Source organism: Kogia breviceps, chromosome 2, assembly GCF_026419965.1.
Source record: "Kogia breviceps isolate mKogBre1 chromosome 2, mKogBre1 haplotype 1, whole genome shotgun sequence".
Taxonomy (NCBI): Eukaryota; Metazoa; Chordata; class Mammalia; order Artiodactyla; family Physeteridae; genus Kogia; species Kogia breviceps.
Window position 1 is genome coordinate 64344236 of NC_081311.1, and position 24552 is coordinate 64368787.

The 24552-nt window shown below is 41.2% G+C and overlaps 2 protein-coding genes across 2 annotated transcripts in view; one reads left to right on the forward strand and one right to left on the reverse strand.

Moving 5' to 3' along the window:
- The window catches only part of TYSND1 (trypsin like peroxisomal matrix peptidase 1), a 1185869-nt gene that overhangs the window by 829471 nt on the left and 331846 nt on the right, over positions 1-24552 (forward strand). The gene's annotated exons all lie outside the window — the stretch shown is intronic.
- Positions 528-18713, reverse strand: SRGN (serglycin). Its single transcript, XM_059052720.2, has 3 exons — positions 18565-18713; positions 7600-7747; positions 528-1431 (listed from the first exon to the last, which is right to left on the reverse strand). Exons 1-3 carry the CDS (start codon positions 18638-18640, stop codon positions 1200-1202), a joined length of 456 nt encoding a protein of 151 aa, XP_058908703.1. The 5' UTR covers positions 18641-18713; the 3' UTR covers positions 528-1199.

Here is a 24552-nt window from a genome sequence, read left to right on the forward strand (position 1 = left end):
AATAAAATGAGCTGCAAAACAGTCCCAACAAAGCCTCAGATGACTCCTCAGGGAGCTCTGAATCTGTGATTGCCCTGCTGAATTGTTCCAAGTTCAGGGGAGGGGTCTGGCACTCATACGCCCACATCAACCAGGCATTGGGTGCAGGCTGCCATGGGAAGAGGTGTGGCCTTGGACAAAGTGTCTCTCTTCCACAGAGGTTAAATTGAATAAGTCCTCAGTTCTGAAGAGGGGATCTAGAAGGTACAGAACAGGATCCATGACAATGATGCTGACAGGCTTTTCAGAATTAAGGGGAACAGAGATTAGTATAGTATAGCCTTCAAGAAGAGGAACTGTTTGGACAAGAGTAACCCTCTTTGTGTAGCATGATTGTTTTCTTCATCTGCTAGTTAACAGAATTTGATTCCAGTTACAAAATTTGGTCTCACTGTAAAATAACTTTATAGATATTTTGTTGATGAGAATCTAGAAACATTTGAACAAATAATTACTTCATGAACAAAAGAGTCCAGACAGCTTGACCCTTTGATTATACTTCTGCTTTAATAGAGTAATGTTTGAAAATACATAGATATCCAGGGAAAAAAGTGAAGCAGTATGAGGTATTGAGCACAATTAAAGCACAATTGTGCTTTAATCTGGGTGTTAAGTTTCTAATTGTGACAGCAATCACACTTCTAAGCAAACGCTGTCCACTAGCTCTGCAAACACCTCCAGTGGTACTATTAGAGCAGTTAACTTCACATTGTAAAACATGTCAAATACCCACTCTGTACATTCACTGTATGTTTCATCTGTGTTTTTTCACAAAAAAAAGAGGCATATCTAGATTTCATAATCAGAGTCAGCTTCCTGAAGATTTAGATATGAAATAGTGCCTGTCAATTTGTTTCTCAAACTAAATATTTTAAGGACAGTATAATTTATTCTTTAAAGCAATTTTATACATATGTGGAGTCTACTTAACTTCATACTGATGTTGTTAAATACAATACAAAAGAAATGCAGGTATTTTCCAGGACATTAGAATAGAAAAAGGAGGCTTTAAGAATTCGTGAGAAAAAAAAAGATAATAAAACTTCAACTTCCTTTTCAGATGTTTTAAATTTTCTATAAAGCTTTTTGTCCTCAAATTAATCATTTAAGCATGGTACACAAATACATTGCCTGGCATCAAGGTGGGAAACCCTCTCTTTTTATATAGTAAAATCCTCTTCTGGTCCATGCTGACCCAAGTCATGGTTGTCTGAGGGCAAATTTCTCTCCAGAGACCTAAAGTCGTAATAAAAAGCGTCGTTTTCTTCTACTGGTTGGTATTCCTGTTCAATATCACGTAGGAAGACACTTCCAGAGCCACTTCCAGAACCTGATCCTGAAAAGTCCTCAGAAAGAGGGAAGACATCATTCAAATTCCTGGATTTCATCATTCTGAAGCATGACAGAAAAATGGGGAAAAAAAAATTAAAGTTTGAGACATGAAAAGATAATCATAATAAATTTTTTAAGATATAAAAGTAAATGTAGCCACTCAGTTGCTCAAATTTTAAGTTAAAAGTTTCCCAGTTATTTAATGTTTTAAAGCAAAAAATAAGTCAGACCTTTCCACATATTTACAATACTTACTGTATCTAACTCGTTGCCTTTATCAGTTCCACATCTACTCATTGCAGAAGCATATAAAAGTGCTAATTTTCTTATCACTAACATAGCAATCCTATATTTGGAATTTACTTAAGGGGTCATTTATTTTTTACAGAAAAGATCCCATTTTTACACTTTCTCCCACTGAAGAAAGGACACACAAGTAAGTTAGCCTAGATATATATTTTTCCTATTTTAAAAATTCTGCAAAATCTCTAATAACTTCACAGGGCTTCAACAAAGCTCATGCTTAAGAAATTCTTTGTAACAAGTCAAGCATTATATTTGCCAGCATGTTAACATTCAATCTCCTCCCCACAAATAAGTGCATTCATTCAACTGGGTTCAGTGGGGTAATTTGAAGTCCACTCAGCACCAAAGGACCAGAGCAATGATGCCACCCATCAGTGGCAGAATAAGGCAACAAAGCATCAGAGACAGAAGTTGAGTTTCACAGCCTATGGGTCATTTTCTGCATGAAAATAATAAACCACAGGCCATACAACAGATTAGAGTTTCCTTCTTGCCTGCATTCGATAAATATCGAATATCTGATCCCTGTTTTGAGTGCCTGGGATAGAATGGGGACTGATAGATGAGGTTCCTGCTCAGAGGTTTATAACTTTGTCGGGGAGACAGACAATAAAAAGTGAATAAGCAAATCAGGAAAATATTAGGTGGGGCTAAATGTTATGCAGAGCAACAAAGTGGAATAATGTAATAGAGGGTGACCTGCTGGATAGTTTAGGCTGCGGGGTCAGGGAAAAGGAATCAGAGCTGGAAACACAGATTTGGTAATTTCCCCCCCCTCCCCCTCCCCCTCCCCTCCCCCTCCCCCTCCCCCTCCCCCTCTCCCTCTCCCTCTCTCCTCTCTCTCTCTCACACACACATATATTATTTAAAGCCATGGAACAGGATGAAGTCACCCAAAAACAGCATGCAGATACAAATGCAGCCCACAACAGAGCTAGGGCCACTCCAACATATTAAATATTAATCACAGGAGAAAGAACAGCCAGGGAAGTAGAAGGAAACCCAAGACAAGGTGGGGCCATGGAAGCCCAGAGAAAAAAGTATTTCAGAGAAAGGGTGGTCAACTGTTTTTCAAGGCAACTGAGAAGTCAAGTGGAAATTCCCTGGCGTTTCAGTGGTTATGACCCTACACTTCAGTGCCAAGGGTGCAGGCTCAATCCCTAGCCAGGAAACTAAGATCCCACAAGCCATGGGGTGCAGGAAAAAAATAAATAAAAGAAGTCAAGTAAGCTAAACATAGAGAAGTAACCAGCAGATGTGTCAACAGGAAGTAATTGTGACCTATTTGGTTTCTGTTTTTATTCTTTTGGATCACCATCCTCCCTATCCCTTCTTGCCTCCCTCCCTCCTAAACATGTACAATAACTATAACTGCTACAAACTTGTATATAGTTTTTGGATCAAATAACATGAGATGGGGAACCATTAAAAATTGGGACTCCTGCTCTCCTTTGCTTTGTAAATCTAGAAGTCGGGGGTGGGAAAGAGGGAGAGTTAAAATGTTTTAAAAACTTTAAGCTCCCTCGGAACTTTTACCAGTGTGGAGGAAAATAAAAAAGAAATTGGGAATTCCCTGGCAGTCCAGTGGTTAGGATTCCACGCTTTCACTGCTGAGGGCCCAGATTCAATTAAAAAAAAAAAAAAAGAACTTAAATTTTTTTAAAAAGTAAGTGCTTCTACCAAGCACTCTGGGTGACGGTAGAACCAGAAGGGGTTGAGGAGAGGAGAGGGGAGATAGTAAGCATCGGCAACCCTATCAGGAAGTGTTACTGTGAAGAGGAGCAGAGAATGGGGCAACAGCTGGAAAGGATGCAGAGTCAAAGAGGGGATTTAACCTAAATGTAGGAGATACTAGAGAATGTCTGCATACTGATGAGAAGAAGATGCTGGGTTCAGAGGGTTAACTGCAGAATTAAAGTCCTGGAGAAAGTGCATGGGGGTAGGATGCCCAGCACAAGGAGGGGTGGCTTTAGAAGCTGCCACAGTCATAGTACAGTCAAGAAATTTATCTAAATGTTTAAGACAGGGAATTGCTTACACATGAGATGGAAGAGAAGCAAAGCCAAATAGGGAATAATAAGGAAACCCAGAGATGAGGAACAGCAAGAAAATATTTCCCTCCCTGGGCTAGAGGGACAGTGGAGGAGGTGGTACTACCTGAGCCCAGGGACCAAGAGCATCTGGTGGAAGCTGAAGCCATGGATGAGACACAGCCCTGCCAGAGGTGCCACCCAAGGCAGGAATGAGAGGAAACATCCTTGTCTCTCCCTGCCGCCCACGCTGACCAGTCTCCCTTTCAGGCATCCCACTGGCCAAACTCAGCCACAGATCTGGGAGCCTGAGAAATGCAGACCATAGGGATCAGCCCTCACCACCTCCACCCAATGCACAGCAGGGAGATGGAAGGAGAGGAAATGGATCTGAGAGCAAAAGTGTCCAAGACCGTCACAGAAGCAGGGGCTGTGCATCCATATTAACAGGAGTGTCAGAGCAAGAAGTAAAGTCACTGGCTGAGGAAAGGGAAGATCCTAGAGATTTTTTTTTTTAGTAATTTTTTTTAGTTGAGGTAGAGTTGATTTACAATATTATATACATTTCAGGTGTGCAACATAGTGATTCACAATTTTAAAGGTTATATTCCATTTATAGTTATTATAAAATATTGGCTATATTCCCTGTGTTGTACAATACATCCTTGTAGATTATTTATTTATTTTTATTTATTTATTTTTGGCTGCGATGGGTCTCCCTTGCTGTGCGCGCACTTTCTACAGTTGGCACGAGCTGGGGCTACTCTTTGTTGCGGTGTGCAGGCTTCTCATTGCGGTGGCTTCTCTTGTTGCAGAGCACGGGCTCTAGGTGCACAGGTGCAGTAGTTGTGGCACACGGGCTTAGTTGCTCTGCAGCATGTGGGATCTTCCCGGACCAGGGCTCGAACCCACATCCCCTGCATCGGCAGGTGGATTCTTAACCACTGTGCCACCAGGAAAGCCCGATTATTTTATTCACAGTAGTTTGTACCTCTTAATCCCCTACCCCTAGCTTACCCCTCCCCCTTGCTTCTCCCCACTGGTAACCACTGGTTTGTTCTCTATATCTGTGTGTCTGTTTCTTTTTTGTTATATTCACAAGTTTGTTTTATTTTTTAGATTCCACATATAAGTGATATCATACAATATTTGTCTTCTCTGTCTGACTTATTTAACTAAGCATAATACCCTCCAAGTCCATCCATGTTGCTGCAAATGGCAAAATTTCATTCTTTTTTATGGCTGAGTAGTATTCCAATGTGTGTGTGTGTATATCACATCTTCTTTATTTATTCATCTACTGATGGACACTTAGATTGCTTCCATATCTTGGCTATTATAAATAATGCTGCTATGAACACTGGGGTACATATATCTTTTCAAATTAGTGTTTTCATTTTCTTTGGATATATACCCAGGAGTACAATTGCAGGATCATATGGTAACTCTATTTTTAGTTTTCTGAGGAACCTCCACACTGTTTTGTACAGTGGTTGCACCAATTTACATTCCCATTAACAATGTACAAGGGTCCCCTTTTCTCTACATCCTCGCCAGCAATTTGTTATTTGTGATTTTTTTTTTTTTTTTTTTTTTTTTTGTGGTACACGGGCCTCTCACTGTTGTGACCTCTCCCGTTGCAGAGCACAGGCTCCGGACGCGCAGGCTCAGCGGCCATGGCTCACGGGCCCAGCAGCTCCGCGGCATGTGGGATCTTCCTGGACCGGGGCATGAACTCGTGTCCCCCGCATCAGCAGGCTGATTCTCAACCACTGTGCCACCAGGGAAGCCTTTGTGATCTTTTTGATGACAGCCATTCTGACAGGTGGGAGGTGATATTCACTGTGGTTTTAATTTGCATTTCTCTGGTGATTAGCGATGTTGAGCATCTTTCATGTGCCTGTTGTCTAACTGGTTGTCTTCTTTGGAAAAATGTCTATTCAGATCTTCTGCCCAGTTTTTAATCGGGATGTTTGTTTTTTTGATGTTGAGTTGTATGAGCTGTTTATATACTTTAGATATTAACCCCTTATTAGTCATATCACTTGCAAATATTTTCTCCCATTCAGTAGGTTGTCCTTTTGTTTGTCAGTGGTTTCCCTTGCTGTGCAAAAGCTTTTACGTTTAATTAGGTCCCATTTGCTTATTTTTGCTTTAGTTTCCTTTGCCTTAGGACACGGATCCAAAAAAATATTGCTACAATTTATGTCAAAGAGTGTGGAAGATCATAGAGATTTGAGGAGGGAAGAAATAGTGTAAAATATTTGTTTTGGAGGACTTGCGTTGTTCCTCTAATATCTTAGATTTAAATGAATTACTGTTGAAATCCATGACTTAAAATAATGGAAGATGCTGTAATATCACGTTCAAGCTGTATGCCATGGACCTAAAAGCACAGGGTTGCAGAGTTGCATTTTGAGGATGGTGATGATATAATTTCAGTGATGAAGGGGGTTACCAGGATCCCCAAAGTGATGATAGGCTTACCTGGTTTGGGCATTATGTTTTACATGGCTTTCAGGGGAGTGATTTTCTATTTAAGCCTGAAGATGAAAACTTTTATGATAATTCTTTTCATAATGTATCTTTGCTACATATAATTTTGATATTCATTGAAATAATGGGTTTTAATACAATTCAGTTTTTGTTGTTTATGAATTCCTATTGGATCTTTTTTGCAAGTATAAGGCAGGTTTTATTTGATCAAGAAGAGTTTTGGATGTATGGACACCAAGGGAGGAAGTGGGGGGGGATGAATTGGGAGATTGTGGTTGACATTTATACACTAATATGTATAAAATAGATAATTAATAAGAACCTGCTGTATAAAAAATAATTTAATTTAAAAAAAGAGTTTTGACTTTCTTTTTTATGAGTCGTGGTCACTTATTCTTCCTTCCTCTAATTTCTTTTTTTTTTATCACTACTATCTAAACTGAACATTTTTATCACCCCTCAAAAATCTTGTACCTAATAGCAGTCACTCTTTATTCCTCCCTCTCTCACAGCCCCTGGCAAACACTACTCTATTTCTGTCTCTATGGATTTGCCTATTCTGGACATTTCACGTAAATGGAATCATACAATATGTGGCTTTTTGTGTCTGGTTTCCTTCACTTTGCATAATGTTTTCAGGATTCATCCATGTTGTAGCATTTATCAGTACCTCCTTCTTTCTTATGGCCAAATAATATTCCACTTAAGGGATGTACCACATTTTGTTTATCCATTCAGGTGATAGACTCCTATTGGATTTTAATATAAATATACAATGTGCTCTATTCACATTAATAAAATAATGTTCAATCAGTTTCAGTACCTATTGGTGAAGGGTATTCAATTTTTGTTTCTGCCACAAGAAAAAGACCTTGCAAAAGTGTAGGTGAATAGGGACTTCCCTGGTGGCGCAGTGGTTAAGAATCCACCTGCCAGTGCAGGAGACACGGGTTTTATCCCTGGTCTGGGAAGATCCCACATGCCGCAGAGCAGCTAAGCCTGTGCTCTGCAAGTACTCAGCCCGCATGCCTAGAGCCCACGCTCCGCAATAAAAGAAACCACCACAATGAGAAACCCGCGCACCGCAACGGAGTAGCCCCCGCTTTCAGCAACTAGAGAAAGCCTGCGTGCAGCAACAAAGACCCAACGCAGCCAAAAATAAATTTTTTTAAATAAATAAAATTCTTAAAAAGGTAGATGAATCATGTATTCTTGTGCATCTCATATACCAGTAAATACAGTACAGTTTTACCCTGTACTGTGCAGTGAAAACCTAACCATGGAACCTAACCATGGAAGCAAGAGCCTGAAGAAAAACACTCTTGGCAACCCTCCCACCTCCATGCCAAGATCTCAGCAGCGGATGGTGAAAGTAAAATCAAGAAAGTCCACTTACGATAAAGGGTCAGTCCTTGGAGATAGGATTCTGTTGGATTCACCTGGAAGTAGATCGAACTCTGGTCCCTTTTCATCAATGCAGTTTGCAGAATTGCTGTCAGGATTGCAACGTACCCACTGGTATCTGGCTCTCCGCACGGGAGAACCTGCCCAAACAAGGAACGCATGTGGTCAATAAATGTCTCTTACACAGCTTCTAATCACTGTCCCTAAGAAATTTTTAATTAAATAGCTTCTAAATTTGGTAGGTAAGGTGTGGACAGGTTTTATGATCATTAATATCACAGGAGCACCCACTATTTTCTAGCCCTTTATACACACCATTTGTCCTTCTCACAACACCCCTCTAAAGTAGCCTAGTTTAAAAGGTTAGAACAGGCTTTGGCAATTAGCTGCCTGGGGTGAAGTCCCAGCTCTGCTGCTGGTGAGCTGTGAAACCTTAACTTCCCCAAGCCCCCACCAGAAAACTGAGGTACTAAGAGTATCTCTTTTTCATAAGCTAGTCACAAAAATTAACTGAGAAAATACATGTAAAGATCTTAACATAGTGCCAGGTACACAGTAAACACTTGATAATATTAACTATAATTATCTTTGTACTATTATTTCCATTTTATACAAAGGAAAACTGAGGCTGCACAGGTACTAAATAGAGGACCCAGGATTCAAACCTGTATCTGACCCCAAATCCTGCCTGTTTGGTAGAGATGAGTCGAATCATGCTCAGAAAGGTTAAGGAATGTACCAATTAGTACCCGAAATACTATAGAGCCCTAGTTCTTTAGGGACATTCTTGGGTATTAAAAAGAAATTCTTGGGTATTCTAGGGAATGAAAAGTAGGTTAAAAACTTTGCCTCTTTCTTTGCCCTCACATCTAGTCAGAGATTTCAAAAATCAAGGCTCCTCTATTCACAAAAGCTGGTCTGTCAGTCTCTTTTAATGTCTATGCAAAAGGCTTCATATCTGTGTTAAGAGCTTATATAGGAGATCCCTTATTAATTCATGAAATAAATTCTTCATTCCTCAGTCCAGCAAGGATGAAGGCCTGGTGGTGAGAAATACTTCACCACCCTTCCAAAGGTTCATCTCCCCACCTCAAGAACAAACTTGATTCACACAAGTGCAACTAATAATAACCTAACCTGAAAGGACACATCTAAAATTCTTGAAAAGCAGGAAAGGTAGTTTTGTTAAGGGAATCACTGACCGAAACCACCTGCCCTGGCCAGGCATGAGAGTAACCACTTGCATGAGTTGTCTTACAACAGGAGGTCCTGGGAAGGAACACAGAAATGACAAGCTACCACCAATGGGAAGAATTCAGGAAAGGTCAAAAGGAGAGAAGAGACACCAGTCTATATGTCCTACCAACCCTCCAGAATCCTTCTTGCTGGAATCCATCTTGGATGAGAGATGCCCTTGCCACCAGGAAGGACCCTGAGTCAGAATTATTGGCCAGAGACAACCTGGAAACTAACCTCATTAACATAAAACCTGAGACTGTGAGCCACATGAGAGCAGTTCTCCTGGGTTCCCTTACCCTGCTGCTCTCCACCTGGGTGCCCCTTTCCAATAAAGTCTCTTGCTTTGTCAGCACATGTGTCTCCTTGGACAATTCATTTCTAAGTGTTAGACAAGAGCCCATTCTCGGGCCCTGGAAGGGGTCCCCCTTCCTGCAACAGTTTTAAAGCCCAGCACGTTATTGTTCTGTACAGATTGAGATGCACATGATGACAACTATTTAAGAAAACAAAATAAAATGAAAAACAGTGTTGTGGATAATCACTGCAATATTTTTTGTGATAGCAAAGATTAGAAAATTAAATGTTAATGAATTAAGGCACAGCCTACAGTACTATACAGCTATTAAAAGAATGAGGCAGTTCTCTGGGTACTGATATAGAATAATTTCCAAGGGGTGTGTGTGTGTTGTTGTTGTTGTTGTTGTTGTTGTTGTTTTTGGCCATGCTATGTGGCTTGCAAGAACTTAGTTCCCCAACCGAGGATTTGAACGCTCCCTCGGCAGTGAAAGCCTGGAGTCCTATCTACTGGACCGCCAGGGAATTCCCTCCAAGGTATATTATTAAGTTAAAAAAAGTAAAGAACACTATGAATTGTTTGTTACCATTTGTGTGTGTTTGTGTTTTTTCACACTATATTTACATATATGCTTACATGCACAGAACATCTCTGAAAAGATACACAGCAAACTGATCATCTTTGTGGAGGGAATTGGTGGCTGGAAGACAGTGGAAGGAAGAGCGTTGACTTTTCACTGCATATCCTTTTGAACCTTTAGATTTTTGAGCCATATGTATGTATTATCTATTCAAAATTCTTTTTATTTTTCAACAGCTTTCTTAAGGTGGACTTGACATTCAATAAGCTGTGCATATTTAAAGTGCACAATTTGTTTCAACAAATGGATACACCATGGAACCATCACCACAATCAAGGGTATGAATATATTCAACATCCCCCAGAGTTTCCTTGTGCCCCTTTGTGATCCTGCCCTTCTCCCTCCCTCCCTCCTGACTCCGCCCAGCCCCCCTCAACCATCAATCTACTTACTGTCATTATAAATTCGTTTGCATTTTCTAGAATTTGATGTAAATGGATACATACAGCAACTTGTCAATGGTTTCCTGACTTTAACTCAGGTTCTAGAGGGCTCTTTACCTTTTATAGTACTCTCTCCTAGAAATGGAGAGTTTATTTAGATATTCACATCTTGACTGCTTATGTTGCAATTTTTTTTTTTTTTTTTTTTTCGGTATGCGGGCCTCTCACTGCCGTGGCCTCTCCCGCCGCGGAGCACAGGCTCCGGACGCGCAGGCCCAGCGGCCATGGCTCACGGGCCCAGCCGCTCCGCGGCACGTGGGATCCTCCCGGACCAGGGCACGAACCCGTGACCCCTGCATCGGCAGGCGGACTCTCAACCACTGCGCCACCAGGGAAGCCCTGTTGCAATTTTTAATAACATTTATCTTAGAAAAGGAATGTATGTTCATTATAGAAATTTTTGAAAAATGTAGCAAACAAACTATCAAAAAAATTTACTCCTAATCTCATTACCCAGCCCTGCCAAAGACCATAAATTCTGGAGTTTTGCTATTTTTCCCTCTGGGTATCTGTATTTCTAGGAGAGTATACACAAGTTGTGTCCTGTTCTCAACTATCAGAGGTTGAAAAGTGAAGCCTCTACTGAGGTGAAATTCACTTTACACCTTTTTTTTTTTTGCGGTATGCGGGCCTTTCACTGCTGTGGCCTCTCCCGAGGCGCAGACCCAGCGGCCATGGCTCACGGGCCCAGCCGCTCCGCGGCACGTGGGATCCTCCCGGACCAGGGCACGAACCCGTGACCCCTGCATCGGCAGGCGGACTCGCAACCACTGCGCCACCAGGGAAGCCCTGAAATCTTTTAAGAACAAAGTCCTCAAAGTCCTTGGCCATCCCATTAAGATGTAAAGTGGGGCTTCCCTGGTGGCGCAGTGGTTGCGAGTCTGCCTGCCGATGCAGGGGACACGGGTTCGTGCCCCGGTCCGGGAGGATCCCACGTGCCGCGGAGCGGCTGGGCCCGTGAGCCATGGCCGCTGGGTCTGCGCCTCGGGAGAGGCCACAGCAGTGAAAGGCCCGCATACCGCAAAAAAAAAAAAAAGATTGCAGAATCACAGAACTTTTGCAAAATGTCGTCTTTCCTCATGAATCTCTATTATGTCTGTTTACACTCAACTTTGTCCTAGCTGATATTTGTGATTAATTTTATAAATACAGCATTGCTAAGCTATTAATAACACCATTAAGATATACATTATATACATATATATATATAGAGAGAGAGAGAGAGAGAGAGGGAAAATATATAAAGAATTCATGATGCTGTTCACCTTAGTATTATTTAAAATAGGGAAACAGGAAATAACTAAATAATCAAAACATGAGAAAATACTCAGATTAATTATGAGGCATTCATATGAGAGAATATTAAACAAATGAGAAAAAGGCAGTAATTATGGAAAAGACTATGTAGCATCATAGGAAAATCTATGTTCAAAAATGAGTTTAAAAAAAGCAGAGGGGACTTCCCTGGTGGCCAGCGGTTAAGAATCTGCCTTCCAATGCAGGGGGACTCGGGTTCGATCCCTGGTCAGGGAACTAAGATCCCATATGCCGTGGGGCAACTAAGCCCGTGCACCGCAACTATGATCCCACAAACCATAACTAGAGAGCCCTTGCACCACAACTACTGAGCCCGTGTGTGCTGGAGCCTTTGCGCCACCACTAGAGAGGAGTCCATGTGCCACACAAATGATCCTGTGTGCTGCAACTAAAACCTGATACAGCCAAAAATAAATAAATATTTTTTAAAAGCAGAATACCACTCTATGCATAATAGTTGTTAATGAAACTACATAAATAGATATCGGGGGGTGAGGAATGGGAGGAAATACACAGAAATAACTATAGTGGTAGACTCTGGTGATTTTTTTCTCACTTTGTTTACTAAATTGCTGTAATAAACAATATTCTTTTAAAAATATAAACAAAACAAAGACTCTAATGTACAAAGTAAATGTTCTCCCATTGTTTTCCTTCTTTCCTTCTGTCTGTCTTACTTTCATTCATTCTTTCTTTTAGAACTACTATTCTATCACAATCTTCCCCATAGTTCCTGAATATAGCTTACAATTTCTGGTCTGGGACGCTAGTCATCCAGAATGGGTTAGCTCTATCACTGCTTGGAGGCTGGAGGTAAGGCTTGATATCAACTTGTGATGTCAAGTTGACATCACAATGTCTCCCCCTTACTAGATGTGTAACCTTAACCACCCTGTACCTCAATTTCCTTATCCATAAAATGGGGACAATAGTAGCTCTAATAATGAGATATAAATATTAGGCTCGTAGAATAGTACCTAGCACCATGGTCAGAGCTCTCTATTTATTTAAATTAATCTCTCCCTTTTCTTTTTTTAACATTTATTTGTTTATTTATTTTGGTTGCACTGGGTCTTGGTTGCGGCACGCAGGATCTTCATTGTGGCATGTGGGATCTTTGTTGCAGCATGCAGACTTCTTAGTTGCAGCATGTGAACTCTTAGTTGACACAGGCATAGGAGATCTAGTTCCCCGACCAGGGATCGAACCCAGGCCCCCTGCATTGGGAGCACGGAGTCTTATCCAGTGGACCACCAGGGAAGTCCCATCAGAGCTCTTTAAATGCTAGCTTCTCTGATGAGGAGGAGGATGACAATGACCTATTGACCTATCTCTGATAGTGAACAGCTTGTAGAGAGACCAAATTTAAATTCGTGTTCCACCACAGTATCCCATAATAGTATCCCAAAGAGTTCCTGTTTAAACAAGATAAAAGTATCTGAAACATCTAGCACAAGCCTTTGCACGCGGTAGGTATTTAATACATTTTAGTTCCTTCTCCTCTGATTCTTTCTTGAAGAAGCTTAAGCTTGGCATCTACTGAATTGTTACTTAGAAGCGTCATCATTGTGAGTCAGGTAAAAATTCAACATCTGCTCCAGCAGAGGGCAATGTCTTCACACCCCATGCCGTCTAGACCAGCGCGGTCCAATAGAAACAAGAGAAACCATCCTTACACGTATGGAATTTTCAATGTTACAACAGCCATATTTTTAAAAGTAAAAAGAGGTGACATTAATTTATAAATATTTTACTTAAATATATTCAAATATTGTCACAACATAATCAATATAAGTTATTAATGGATATTTTTTCATCCTAAGGTTTCAAATCTGGTGTGTATTTTGCACTTACACCATACCTCATTTTGGACTCACCACATTTCACACATTTCAAGTGCTTAGTAGCCACAAGAAGCCCATGGCTACCATTTCAGACAGAGCAGGTCTAGACATTCTTCTCTACTGTCATGGATGACTGAATATCAAACCAAGTAAGTGCTTGCATAGATAGGAAGTTAAACAGAAAAGTAAAACTAATAGTTTAATGAGGAAGCATCTAAGTGAAAGATCTCATCTTTTTACTGGTGTAAGAAACAAAACTCTGGTAAATTAGAAAACCTCTAAAATACAAATTCCCTCTAGAGTTTAGAATCTCAGCTTTTAAAATTTATAAAGAGGGGTTTCTTTTTTTGGGTGATGAAAATGTTCTAAAATAGACCATGATGATGGTTGCACATATCTGTGAATATACTAAAAAAACATCGATGTACACTTTAAATGGGTGAATTATATGGTATATGAAATCTATCTCAATAAAGCTGTTCCAAAACTTATAAAGAAATCGAAGATAGAAGTACATCTCCCCCACAGAAATGTTTATCTAGTTTGGGACTGGTGATTTTATTTTTTTAATTTAAAAAAGTTTTATTGGTATGTATGTAATAGCACACAATCACTCTTGTAAAATGTAAAATTCAGTTGTTTTTAGCATATTTATAGGTATGTGCAACTATCACCACAAATTTAGAACAATTTTATCATCACAGAGAAATCCCCTATCCTTTAGCTAGCCAGCCCCTGTATCTCATGCTTCTCATCCCTAAGTAACCACTAATCAATCTACTTTTTTTTTTTTTTTTTTTTTTTTTTTTTTTTTTTTTTTCGGTATGCGGGCCTCTCACTGTTGTGGCCTCTCCCGTTGCGGAGCGCAGGCTCCGGACGCGCAGGCCCAGCGGCCATGGCTCACGGGCTTAGTTGCTCCGCGGCATGTGGGATCTTCCCGGAGCAGGGCACGAACCCGTGTCTCCTGCATCGGCAGGCGGATTCTCAACCACTGCGCCACCAGGGAAGCCCTACTTTTTATCTCTATATTTTTAAGCAAGTTGGACGTTTCATATAAATAAAATCATATTAGGTGTTTCCTTAATATTTATTTATTTATTTTATTTTTGGCTGCGTCGGGACTTAGCTGCGGCACGCAGGATCTTTCATTGTGGCGCACGGGCTTCTCTCTAGTTGTGGTGGGCAGGCTCCAGAGTGTGTGGGCTTAGTTGCTCCACGGCATGTGGGATCTTAGTTCCATGACCAGGGATCAAACCCACCTCCCCTGCATTGGAAGGCAGATTCTTAACCACTGGACCACCAGGGAAGTCCTAAGGTGGGGTTTTTTTTTTTTAAGTATAATTGACCTAATATACTATGTTAGTTTCAGGTGCATAACATAGTGGTCCTGTATTGCTATACATTATAAAATGATCAACACAGACTGGGATTTTAAATCTGCTTTAAAATAAAGAACACGGTTACAGATACCAAGTTCCTGACATATTTATTCAAGGGTGTTGGCAGAATGTGAAAATTCAACAGTTCCAGCCCCCGATGTGTGGGAGTATCTTTATTCTATCTTGCTTGAGAGAAATCTTAAGATTACCGTAATTTTAAAAATAAAAGGGAATATGCTCATGGACAGAAAAATTATCTTCCTAAGAGGCCCCACTTACAGATCTCCTGGTTAATTTTGTGGTGGATTCAAGGGAGAAGAATGGTTTTTATTTATAATCACTTCCCTCACTGCCCACCCCTGCCCTTTCTCTGTCTGTCTCTGTCTCTCTGTCTCTGTCTTTGCCCCTGTTTCTTTCACACATACACGCAGAGTCACTAGTCCTGCTTTAGCAAATACTTTCTATAAGTAAATATTACCAGAGCAAATAACTTACCCCAGTAATATCGTATTGTAATATCAATTTTTCCCCAACATCATCTCAATTTACTAATTTCCTATTCTTAATGGAGACTTGCTGCAAGTGTGCTAGAAAAATTTAAGCAGAAACTGCCATGTTGTGGGGAGGTGGGGAGGGAGACCATTTCATTCATTGTTTGATGGCATTCAAACAGACATCACCATGTAAGCTGGAGCTGCTTCCTACTGGCCAATCAGTTCCACAAGATGAATAAAGTTCCCCCACCTTTGCATGGTTTGACAAGCTATAAAAAGTCCCATGTTTACTTTCAATTTCTCCCTCTCTGTCCCTCAACTCGGTGGTTTTTGTAGCAAGGGCTAGAGTCAAAGCAAGGTTGTTTTAAATAAAGAAAATCTCTAGTCCACCTAGAATACAGCTAAATTGCAGTAGAAAGTTAACCCTGAACTTGAAATCAGATGACCAGCTCTGCCATTAATTAGTTGTAATGGGCCTTGGGCAAGTCTCATAAATTTTTTGCAAGAGGTTGATGTAAAGAGCAAATGAGATGATGAATGTAAGATCTAATTTTCCCCTCTATAAATTGGTGTTAATTCCTCCTCCCTCTTTTACCCAAGAATGGATGTGAATCACTTTACAATCAAACAGCAGTGCACATAGGTGGAATCAATATCATTATCGTGATCTCAGAGGCAGTGTAGAGCGGAAACATAGTCTGGCAATGACCCCCTTGGCCACACCTGCTCATGGATTTTCCATTTTCCCTCTTTATGGGCATCTTTTAAAAAGAGAGGCAATAAAAGAGTAAGAGTCACCTCATCAATTGATGAGTAAGGCCTCATCAATAATCTGCTGGAGGTCTATATTAAATTGATTAGCCATCTGTCCTCTCCAGGGTCTCCCACACATTGCCAAACTTCCATCTCTTTGCACTTGGTAGACATACTTTTACAGCATGTCTTTACTTCAGCTTCGCTTATAGTCACTGATATGGGCTGAATTGTGTCCCTCCAATTCAACGTGTTGAAGTTCTAACCCCCGGTACCTCAGAATGGGACTGTATTTGGAGATAGGGCCTTGAAAGAGATAATTAAGATATAATGAGGTCATACGGATGAGCCCTAATCCAGTATGACTGGTTTCCTTATAAGAAGAGGAGATTGGGACATAGACACACACAAAGAACCATGTAAAGACAGAGACAAGATGGCCATCTACAAGCTGAGGAGAGAAGCTTCAGAATGAAACTAACCCTGCTGACACCTTGATCTTAGACTTCTAGCCTCCAGAACTGTGAGGAAATAAATTCCTGTTGTTTAAGCCACTCAGTCTGTGGTACTTTGTTATGGCAGCCCTAGCAAACTAATATAATAACCTAAGATGTTTTGTTTCAGTAAAAACAAGCCAAAAGCCTAGTGCAGTTGATCAGTCAAATCAATGGGTTAAGAAAAAAAAATTTTTTAAGTGGGGAAAGAATGCTACAGAATCATATCTGGCATCACATAGAAGTATGATGAAATAGTGACCTCTCTGCAGCCTTGAGCTGATGTCACTCACACACGCAGCTGTGGGTGAACATCTATTTCCCTTCTTATTCAGATGTGAACGCTAACCCTTGATTCCAATACCAACTGCACTTCTCCTTTGGAAACTCCCTAGTTTTTTTTTTTTTTTTTTTTTTTGCGGTACGCGGGCCTCTCACTGCTGTGGCCTCTCCCGTTGCAGAGCACGGGCTCCGGACGCGCAGGCTCAGCGGCCATGGCTCACGGGCCCAGCCGCTCCGCGGCATGTGGGATCTTCCCGGACCGGGGCACGAACCCGTGTCCCCTGCATTGGCAGGCGGACTCTCAACCACTGTGCCACCAGGGAAGCCCAACTCCCTAGTTTTTAAGTCCATTCATTCTCTCTTTTTTGGTTCCTTTCCCAACAAAGAGCTAAACCTACGGTGATGACATAAATACTAGTACTTTATAAAATGTTATAATAGTTTCTTCACTACATTCTGAAGAATACCTATTACATAAAGAATGCTTTTGTTTTCATTTTAGTTTTCCCTATTGAATCTTAGTGGGGAATGTGACATTTCTGGGAAATTTTGAAGATGTAAAGACTCACAGAGCTCTGGTCAGGGTAGACCCAGCACCAACAGGTCACTCAAGTCTGTGCTACAAACATGGACCTGACTGCCTGGATCTTGTCAGAACACATGAGGGAATTATTTCATCAAGCTGAAGGTTTTCCCTAAATGATCCAAGTAAAGCCTGTTCCTTACATTCAACAATGTTTTATACCTTAAAAAATAAATAGACTAATGGAAAAGTTTCAGCAACATTATTTGCTGGTATTTTCTTCAATAATTGCATAGCAAGAAGAAAGTGATTTTATAAATTTCCAATACATAATGAATGTATCTGAGATCATGTGTACTATATCATTTCCACCAGAAGTAAAAACAAGACAACTACAACTTCGAAGAAACAAATCCAGGATATGTGCAATCACCATGACTCAATATTTCCTTTACGATTTGGAGGAACTTAGTGTTTTTCTACTATAAATTCTCCCATCTACTTATCAGGTCATGACTTTCTGCCTTATTCAGACATGATCGCTTATTTACCAAAGGAGAAGAAATTGTATTTTTCCTACAAACTGATTGTTTTCATTTTCTTAGTCATTAAAGGTTTTAAGTTTAAGTTTCATTCTGACTAAACAACCCTAAATGATAGACCTAATAAGAAATTTCCAAATGTGATGTTTCTCTGAGCAACAACACAATTACTAAAATTCTTTGGCCTCTCTTTAAAATCTGAGATGGTTTTCATTAACTATGTCTAAATATAATTGAATTTTCACTAAGAACCAAGTTTTAAAAAGGAGAAAATATACACGCAAATTTACTCTGATTTTAAAAATAGTATTTCCCAGTGTCACAATAATTGTGACACTACCATATTATGTTAAAACTTGGGATTGATGTAGACACTTAGGGGTAGGTCATTTTCTTTATTCCTTTCTTAAGCATTTAAACATTTATAAACCATTTTCATCTGACAATAAAATAGTACATTTCAATCATTTTAAGAGCTTATAAGGCCACACCTGCCTCAGAGTTTAACTTTTTTTGGTACCAAACTTAACCAATCTCACACTAAGGAGTTCAGCTACCCCAAATCCTTTCTTTTTTTTTTTTTTTTTTTTCTTTTTTTGGCCTCTTTTCCCACAGTATAATACATTCTGTACCTTAAAGCGAATATAAACATTTGTGTGGACCCCAGGACTTACAAGGAAGATTCTAGGGGGACAAGATTCCTGGGTCTTACCTTGAACTGAAGAACCCAAAATCAGGATGAAGGTGAGAGCCAGGACAAGCTTCCTGTACTGGAGGAGCACCTGCATGGTGGCCAACTTGCTTCAGCTCCACCGTCTGCACACCAACCTCACAACAGGGAAGTGTAGTAGGGTGCTCTCTGTCCCTTTTAGAAAAGGTTCCAAAACCTCAAACCCTGCCCAGAACACACGTCACAGTTTCCTGAACAAATAGAAAAAAATCCACATCAAACCCCAGAAAGATTTAGAAAAAAAAAAAGGCAGAAAAATAACTATTCATACCCATTATGAAACTGCAGTGGACTCTCCCCATGTCTGCTTTTTCAAAAGTTTTGTTGTTTGCCACTTGCTGAGTAGAATCAGCATTCAGGACACTTTGTTTTTTCTTTCTTCAGGTAACAATCTAAACACGAGATTGCTAACATTAAGAGCCCACTGCACAGTTGATGAGATAAGGGAGCTAGATGCTGCCATGCTGCCTTTTCATCACTGATGCCCTTCAACATAAAATATTCTTAATTTTCTTCTTCATCAGGAGTAGCATAACTCACTGAACCAAGCTCAAGTGTGAAACTTCAAAGCTGAGTTTTAATCTACAAGAAAGTGTTGTCAGATTTCAAATGAGCGGTTTCTTCTTATTGGACTCAGTTTCTCCCACTGGCTCACCGGCTTTCCCTCTGCCTCAAGAATCTAGTGAGGATTTTTGGTTACAAAGAACTGGGTAAAACAGAAAAATTATTTTGCAGTCCTCTGCTCCTTCACACCGAGTATTTCTTATGATTTCATAAGAAATACTTTCATTTTTTTCTCCTGGTAAAACTTTTCAACTTGACTTTTGGTCCTCTGGCCTTGAATAAGCCGGAAATCAAAACCAAGGGGAGGTTGTCCTGTCAGTGGGCTGCTGGACCTCAGAAAATACAAAAAAGCAAAGTAAAGGAACAGCATTTTCCCCATGTCCTAGGGATTGTGTGCTGACTGAGGCCTGAGGAACACGAGGTAGAGGCTCCTTATTAAAGTCACATAATAAACACAACAGTTTATCACACGCCCTTGTCCTTGGGGCATGTGCTTTTCCCTTACTTCCAGTCAAGATTCAACCTCTCTCCGTTTCAACACATCTAACCCTACAATGCCCACTTTCCATTTTCATCCTCACTCTGGCCTGTCCTTTGACAGGAGGGAGGAGTTTCCCTTCCCTTGTTCTCGCCTTCCTGCTGATTCCTTTACCATTTCCTGCTAAGGACGGGCCTCAGGATCTAATCGCCAGAGTAGCTGTGGTGCAAGTCCACAAAGGCTACAAAGAATGCACATTTTGACCCTCCTCAGAACCAGCTGGACGTGTGTCCGGGGACTCCTCCAAGTGCAGTAACCAACTCCCAAACTCACAAACCCAGTGAGTTCCACACCATGGAATATTGGTTTCAGCTTGAAATAACAACCCTCATCCTTAGTCCCTTTTAATCCTATGCCCCAACTTAAAACCCTGGCACCAAAACAATAATCCCTGTCAATAGCTTCAACAAGCCTGCTTCGATGTCTCAGATCTGATTAGAGCTTGTGCTTCAAAATGGTAATTTTGGAGGCTCTTCCCATTTGAGTAGTTTATTTTTTTAATTCTCTGGGTCATGGTGATTTTTTTGAAAACATTTGCAGCATTCATAGGCATTTACTCTGCTTCCACTACACTGACAACCGAGTTTCTTTTTCCAAATAGTCTTCCTCCAGCTTCATTTCCCTAGTCCTCTTCAAACTGTGGAGGAGCAGGACGTATCCCTAAACCTCAACCTCTCTACAATAAATTTTCAGTATTTTTAAAAGACAAATTCCATTCTAGACTTAGTCCTTCATTCACCAGGCAACTTTAAATGCACCTACTTTACTTCACACTCAGTTGATTTGCCTGTACAATGGGTATCCTTAAGTCTTAATGGTCACCCTGGAACAGGACAGAAATCAGTTCCTTGTTGTCTAAAAGTGTAACTACCCCCCTGCCCCAAAGCAATGTAAACATTGCCTTTCACCAGCTATTGTTATCAGGGTGGCCTTTGGAAAAGGGGGATCTGTTTGGAGCCCTTGAACCTTCCCAGAATCACAAGTCAGCAGAACATTTCTTAAGACAAACTGAGGTTGTCAGAGGAGATACTGAGGGCAGCACGAAACTACTCCAAGGGATGGCTCCAAGGCTCAGTTCTCTTTTAAAGCTCCAAATTAAAGATTCTGCCACTCAGCAGCCTCTGGGGCTTTCTTGGCTGCTCACTGAGAAGGTCTTAACTCTGAACTGGGCACTGCACAAAACCCCCCAAACAAACAGGAAATAGATCCTGTACCAAATCTATATTATGTCTCTGGAGGCTAAAAGAATGAATTTCCCAATAAATTTTTATTTCTAGAACAGGAAGAGGCCTTAGAAATTAACTACCTCACCCACTCAGGTGGGGAAAGAACAAGCCCAGAAAGGTTACAGGACTTGCAGCTGGTCCCACAGCTGGTGAGTGGCAAAACCAGGTCTAGAACTCAGGTTTCCTAGTTCAAAGTCCAGTGACAGAGGAAGAATGAGGAAGAAACAAGATTAAGATTTGTAATCATCAGAAGTCTTTCTTTTAGTCTTTTTGGTCTTTAGAGGTATATACTGAAATATTCCTGTTTAGAATGATAAAATGACTGGAATTTGCTTCAGAATAATGCAGTTTGAGGAGGGGGTGATGAGAGAGGTATAGCAGTGGGCTGCTGATTGCTGAAGCTGAACAATGGGAAAAGTGGGGGCTCATTATACTAGTCTCCCTACCTTAATATATTTTTTGGAATTTCCATAATAAAACACTTTAAAAAAATCAACCTTTTAAAAAGGTATGTTTATCTTATTTGGAGTCCATATAAATAAGAAAACATCTCCTGACTTAAAAGAGGACTTTTAAGGAAAGTCCAGGAAAAAAAAATTCTTTTCTTTAAAAAGCCACTTCTTTATTCTTGGTTCTCAGTCATCCTTTGAGTTTCCCATTCTTTCGGTTCTACTCTCATTCCTATCCCGCCTCCCTTTAGTGCATGGGAAGACGATATCTAAGACATAAAAGTATCTTGATGCTTCTGGTACAATGCAAGCAGCTACCACTGTGTTCTTAGACCTCTCACCAAGTATCAGTGGATGGGTACCCACAGGAGGAGTGCCCTGGGAGAGGGCACAGGCTCACAGGCATCCCAAGCAGCTCTTTTCCTTGATCCACCCTTCTCATCACTGTAGCCACAAATCCAGTTTCCCAGGAGCAGGTGCCCCTTGTTGAAGGTTTCCACAGTCCTACTCAAGAAGCTGCCCCAGGTGTTGCCAAGTACATAAAAGTTTGGGAACTTGGGGCTTCCCTGGTGGCGCTAGTGGTTGAGAATCTCCTGCCAATGCAGGGGACACGGGTTCGTGCCCTGGTCCAGGAAGATCCCGCATGCTGCAGAGCAACTAAGCGTGTGCGCCACAACTACTGAGCCTGTGCTCTAAAGCCCACGAGCCACAACTACTGAGCCCACGTGCCACAGCTACGGGAGCCCGCGCGCCTAGAGCCCGTGCTCCACAACAAGAGAAGCCACAGCAGTGAGGAGCCCGCTCACCGCAACGAAGAGTAGCCCCAGCTCGCTGCAACTAGAGAAAGCCCGCACGCAGCAACGAAGATAACGCAGCCAGAAACAATAAATAAATAAAATAAATAAATTTATTTTTTAAAAAGTTTGGGGGGGCTTCCCTGGTGGCGCAGTGGTTGAGAGTCCGCCTGCCGATGCAGGGAACACGGGTTTGTGCCCCGGTCCGGGAAGATCCCATGTGCCGCGGAGCGGCTAGGCCCGTGAGCCATGGCCCCTGAGCCTGCGCGTCCGGAGCCTGCGCTCCGCAATGGGAGAGGCCACAACAGTGAGAGGCCCGTGTACCACAAAAAAAAGAGAAAGTTTGGGAACTTGAGTGTTTTCGTCTTGGACTGGAGATAGGGGACGGGGAAGACACCACTCCTCCCATGGTTTGGATCTACAATTTGACAAAAAGAAAAACAAGGGGCATGGGGTATGTAGGAAATCTCTGTACCTTCTGCTCAACTTTGCTGTGCACCTAAAACTGCTCTAAAAAATTAATTCTATTTTTAAAAAGAGGCATAAAAGAACTTCTCAAATACTAACTAGAGTCTAGTAGAATATGACATTCCAATTCCAAAATTATAGGGCTTTGAAGAACCAAAAGTTGCAATGGAACTTGCTAAATATTATTGATATAAATAACTGGGAACAGGGGGATGTGTTACTTTTCTTGGGAATATTTTCACAGGGATCAAAAATACTGGAAACAAATCTCTTAGGAAATATTTCAGACATGAGGGAATGAGAGCAGACACATGGTTAGGGGGAATAAGACCATCTGAAAACGAATCAAGAAAGGAGTTCCTTATTTGACGTCTTTTTTTTTTTTTTTTTTTTTTGCGGTATGCGGGCCTCTCACTGCTGTGGCCTCTCCCGTTGCGGAGCACAGGCTCCGGACGCGCAGGCCCAGCGGCCATGGCTCACGGGCTTAGTTGCTCCGCGGCATGTGGGATCCTCCCGGACCAGGGCACGAACCCGTGTCTCCTGCATCGGCAGGCGGACTCTCAACCACTGTGCCACCAGGGAAGCCCCCCTTATTTGACTTCTTAAGTCTTATCTTTTTCCTAAGACATACTATCTATCAATAATACTATTCTAAATTATTTTTCATATCTTTATTAAATTATATTTTTGTATTAAAATTAATAAATGCTTACTATGGAAAAGTGAGCAGTTGAGGAATGGCAAAAGGGGACTTAAAGGAAAATACAAATCCCTTATCACCTTCCATCCAGAGATTAGCACTGCCATGTCCTGCCTTTGGTAATTCAGGTAGCACATACCTCTTGCTTGCACACTGGGATCCTGCTCATCTCCTCTTATGGCTTTTATTTTACACCTTACCCTGTGGCACTACCTGGCCCCACGAGGGTCCCCAGAACTAACTTTGTTGTTGATTCCAGCCAGTTCTATAACCCACCCATCAATTCACCACCCGAAGACTCTGAGCTCCCTCTGCAGAATAGCAAACTATCCAAGTTCCCAAGCTCAGTATTTCCTAGGCTTCACAACCAACTTCACTCCTACTCCCCAAAACACACACATACTGAAATTCCACTCACTTACCTACAATTATATTTAAGGTTATTGGTTACTAAGGAAGAGAGAAGTTCTTGCCCCTTAATTTGTAACCACAGAACATCAACCAGATCTTCAACGGCCTATTGATTTCAATCTTCTGAGGCAGACCACATTTACCAATTAAGTTACTACACTTTAGTTGGTTCTTATTTTTTGCCAGACTCTAGGTTCCTTTTTTTTTTGGCTGGAGTTGGGGGCTGAGGTGGGGGGTGGTCCTTGGTAACAAACATGAAAAATGAACAAAATCTCTTAGTTAAATGCTTTTTAGAAGCTTCACCATTTGGTCACAGTTATTACATTGAAGTAGTGAAAATTTTTCTCATGGGAATCTTAACTTTTAACCCCCACTAAAGAATGAAAAGATATGGGGCTTCCCTGGTGGCGCAGTGGTTGAGAGTCTGCTTGCCGATGCAGGGGACACGGGTTTGTGCCCCGGTCTGGGAAGATCCCACATGCCGCGGAGCAGCTGGGCCCGTGAGCCATGGCCGCTGAGCCTGTGCGTCCGGAGGCTGTGCTCCGCAACGGGAGAGGCCACAGAAGTGAGAGGCCCGCGTACTGAAAAAAAAAAAAAAAGAATGAAAAGATACTGCCTACTCTCCATCCAAAGAGATAGAATCCACTGCTGGAATCAGTTGCTCTTCTGACCTCAATGATATACTCTACATTTGATGACTTTTATTTGATGACATCTCCAAATAGACTAAACTTCTAGATGAGGTTAGCATGTTTCTGTACATTCCCATAAGGCAATGAATGAATGGATAAATGAATGAAATCTGTATTGAATACTATTT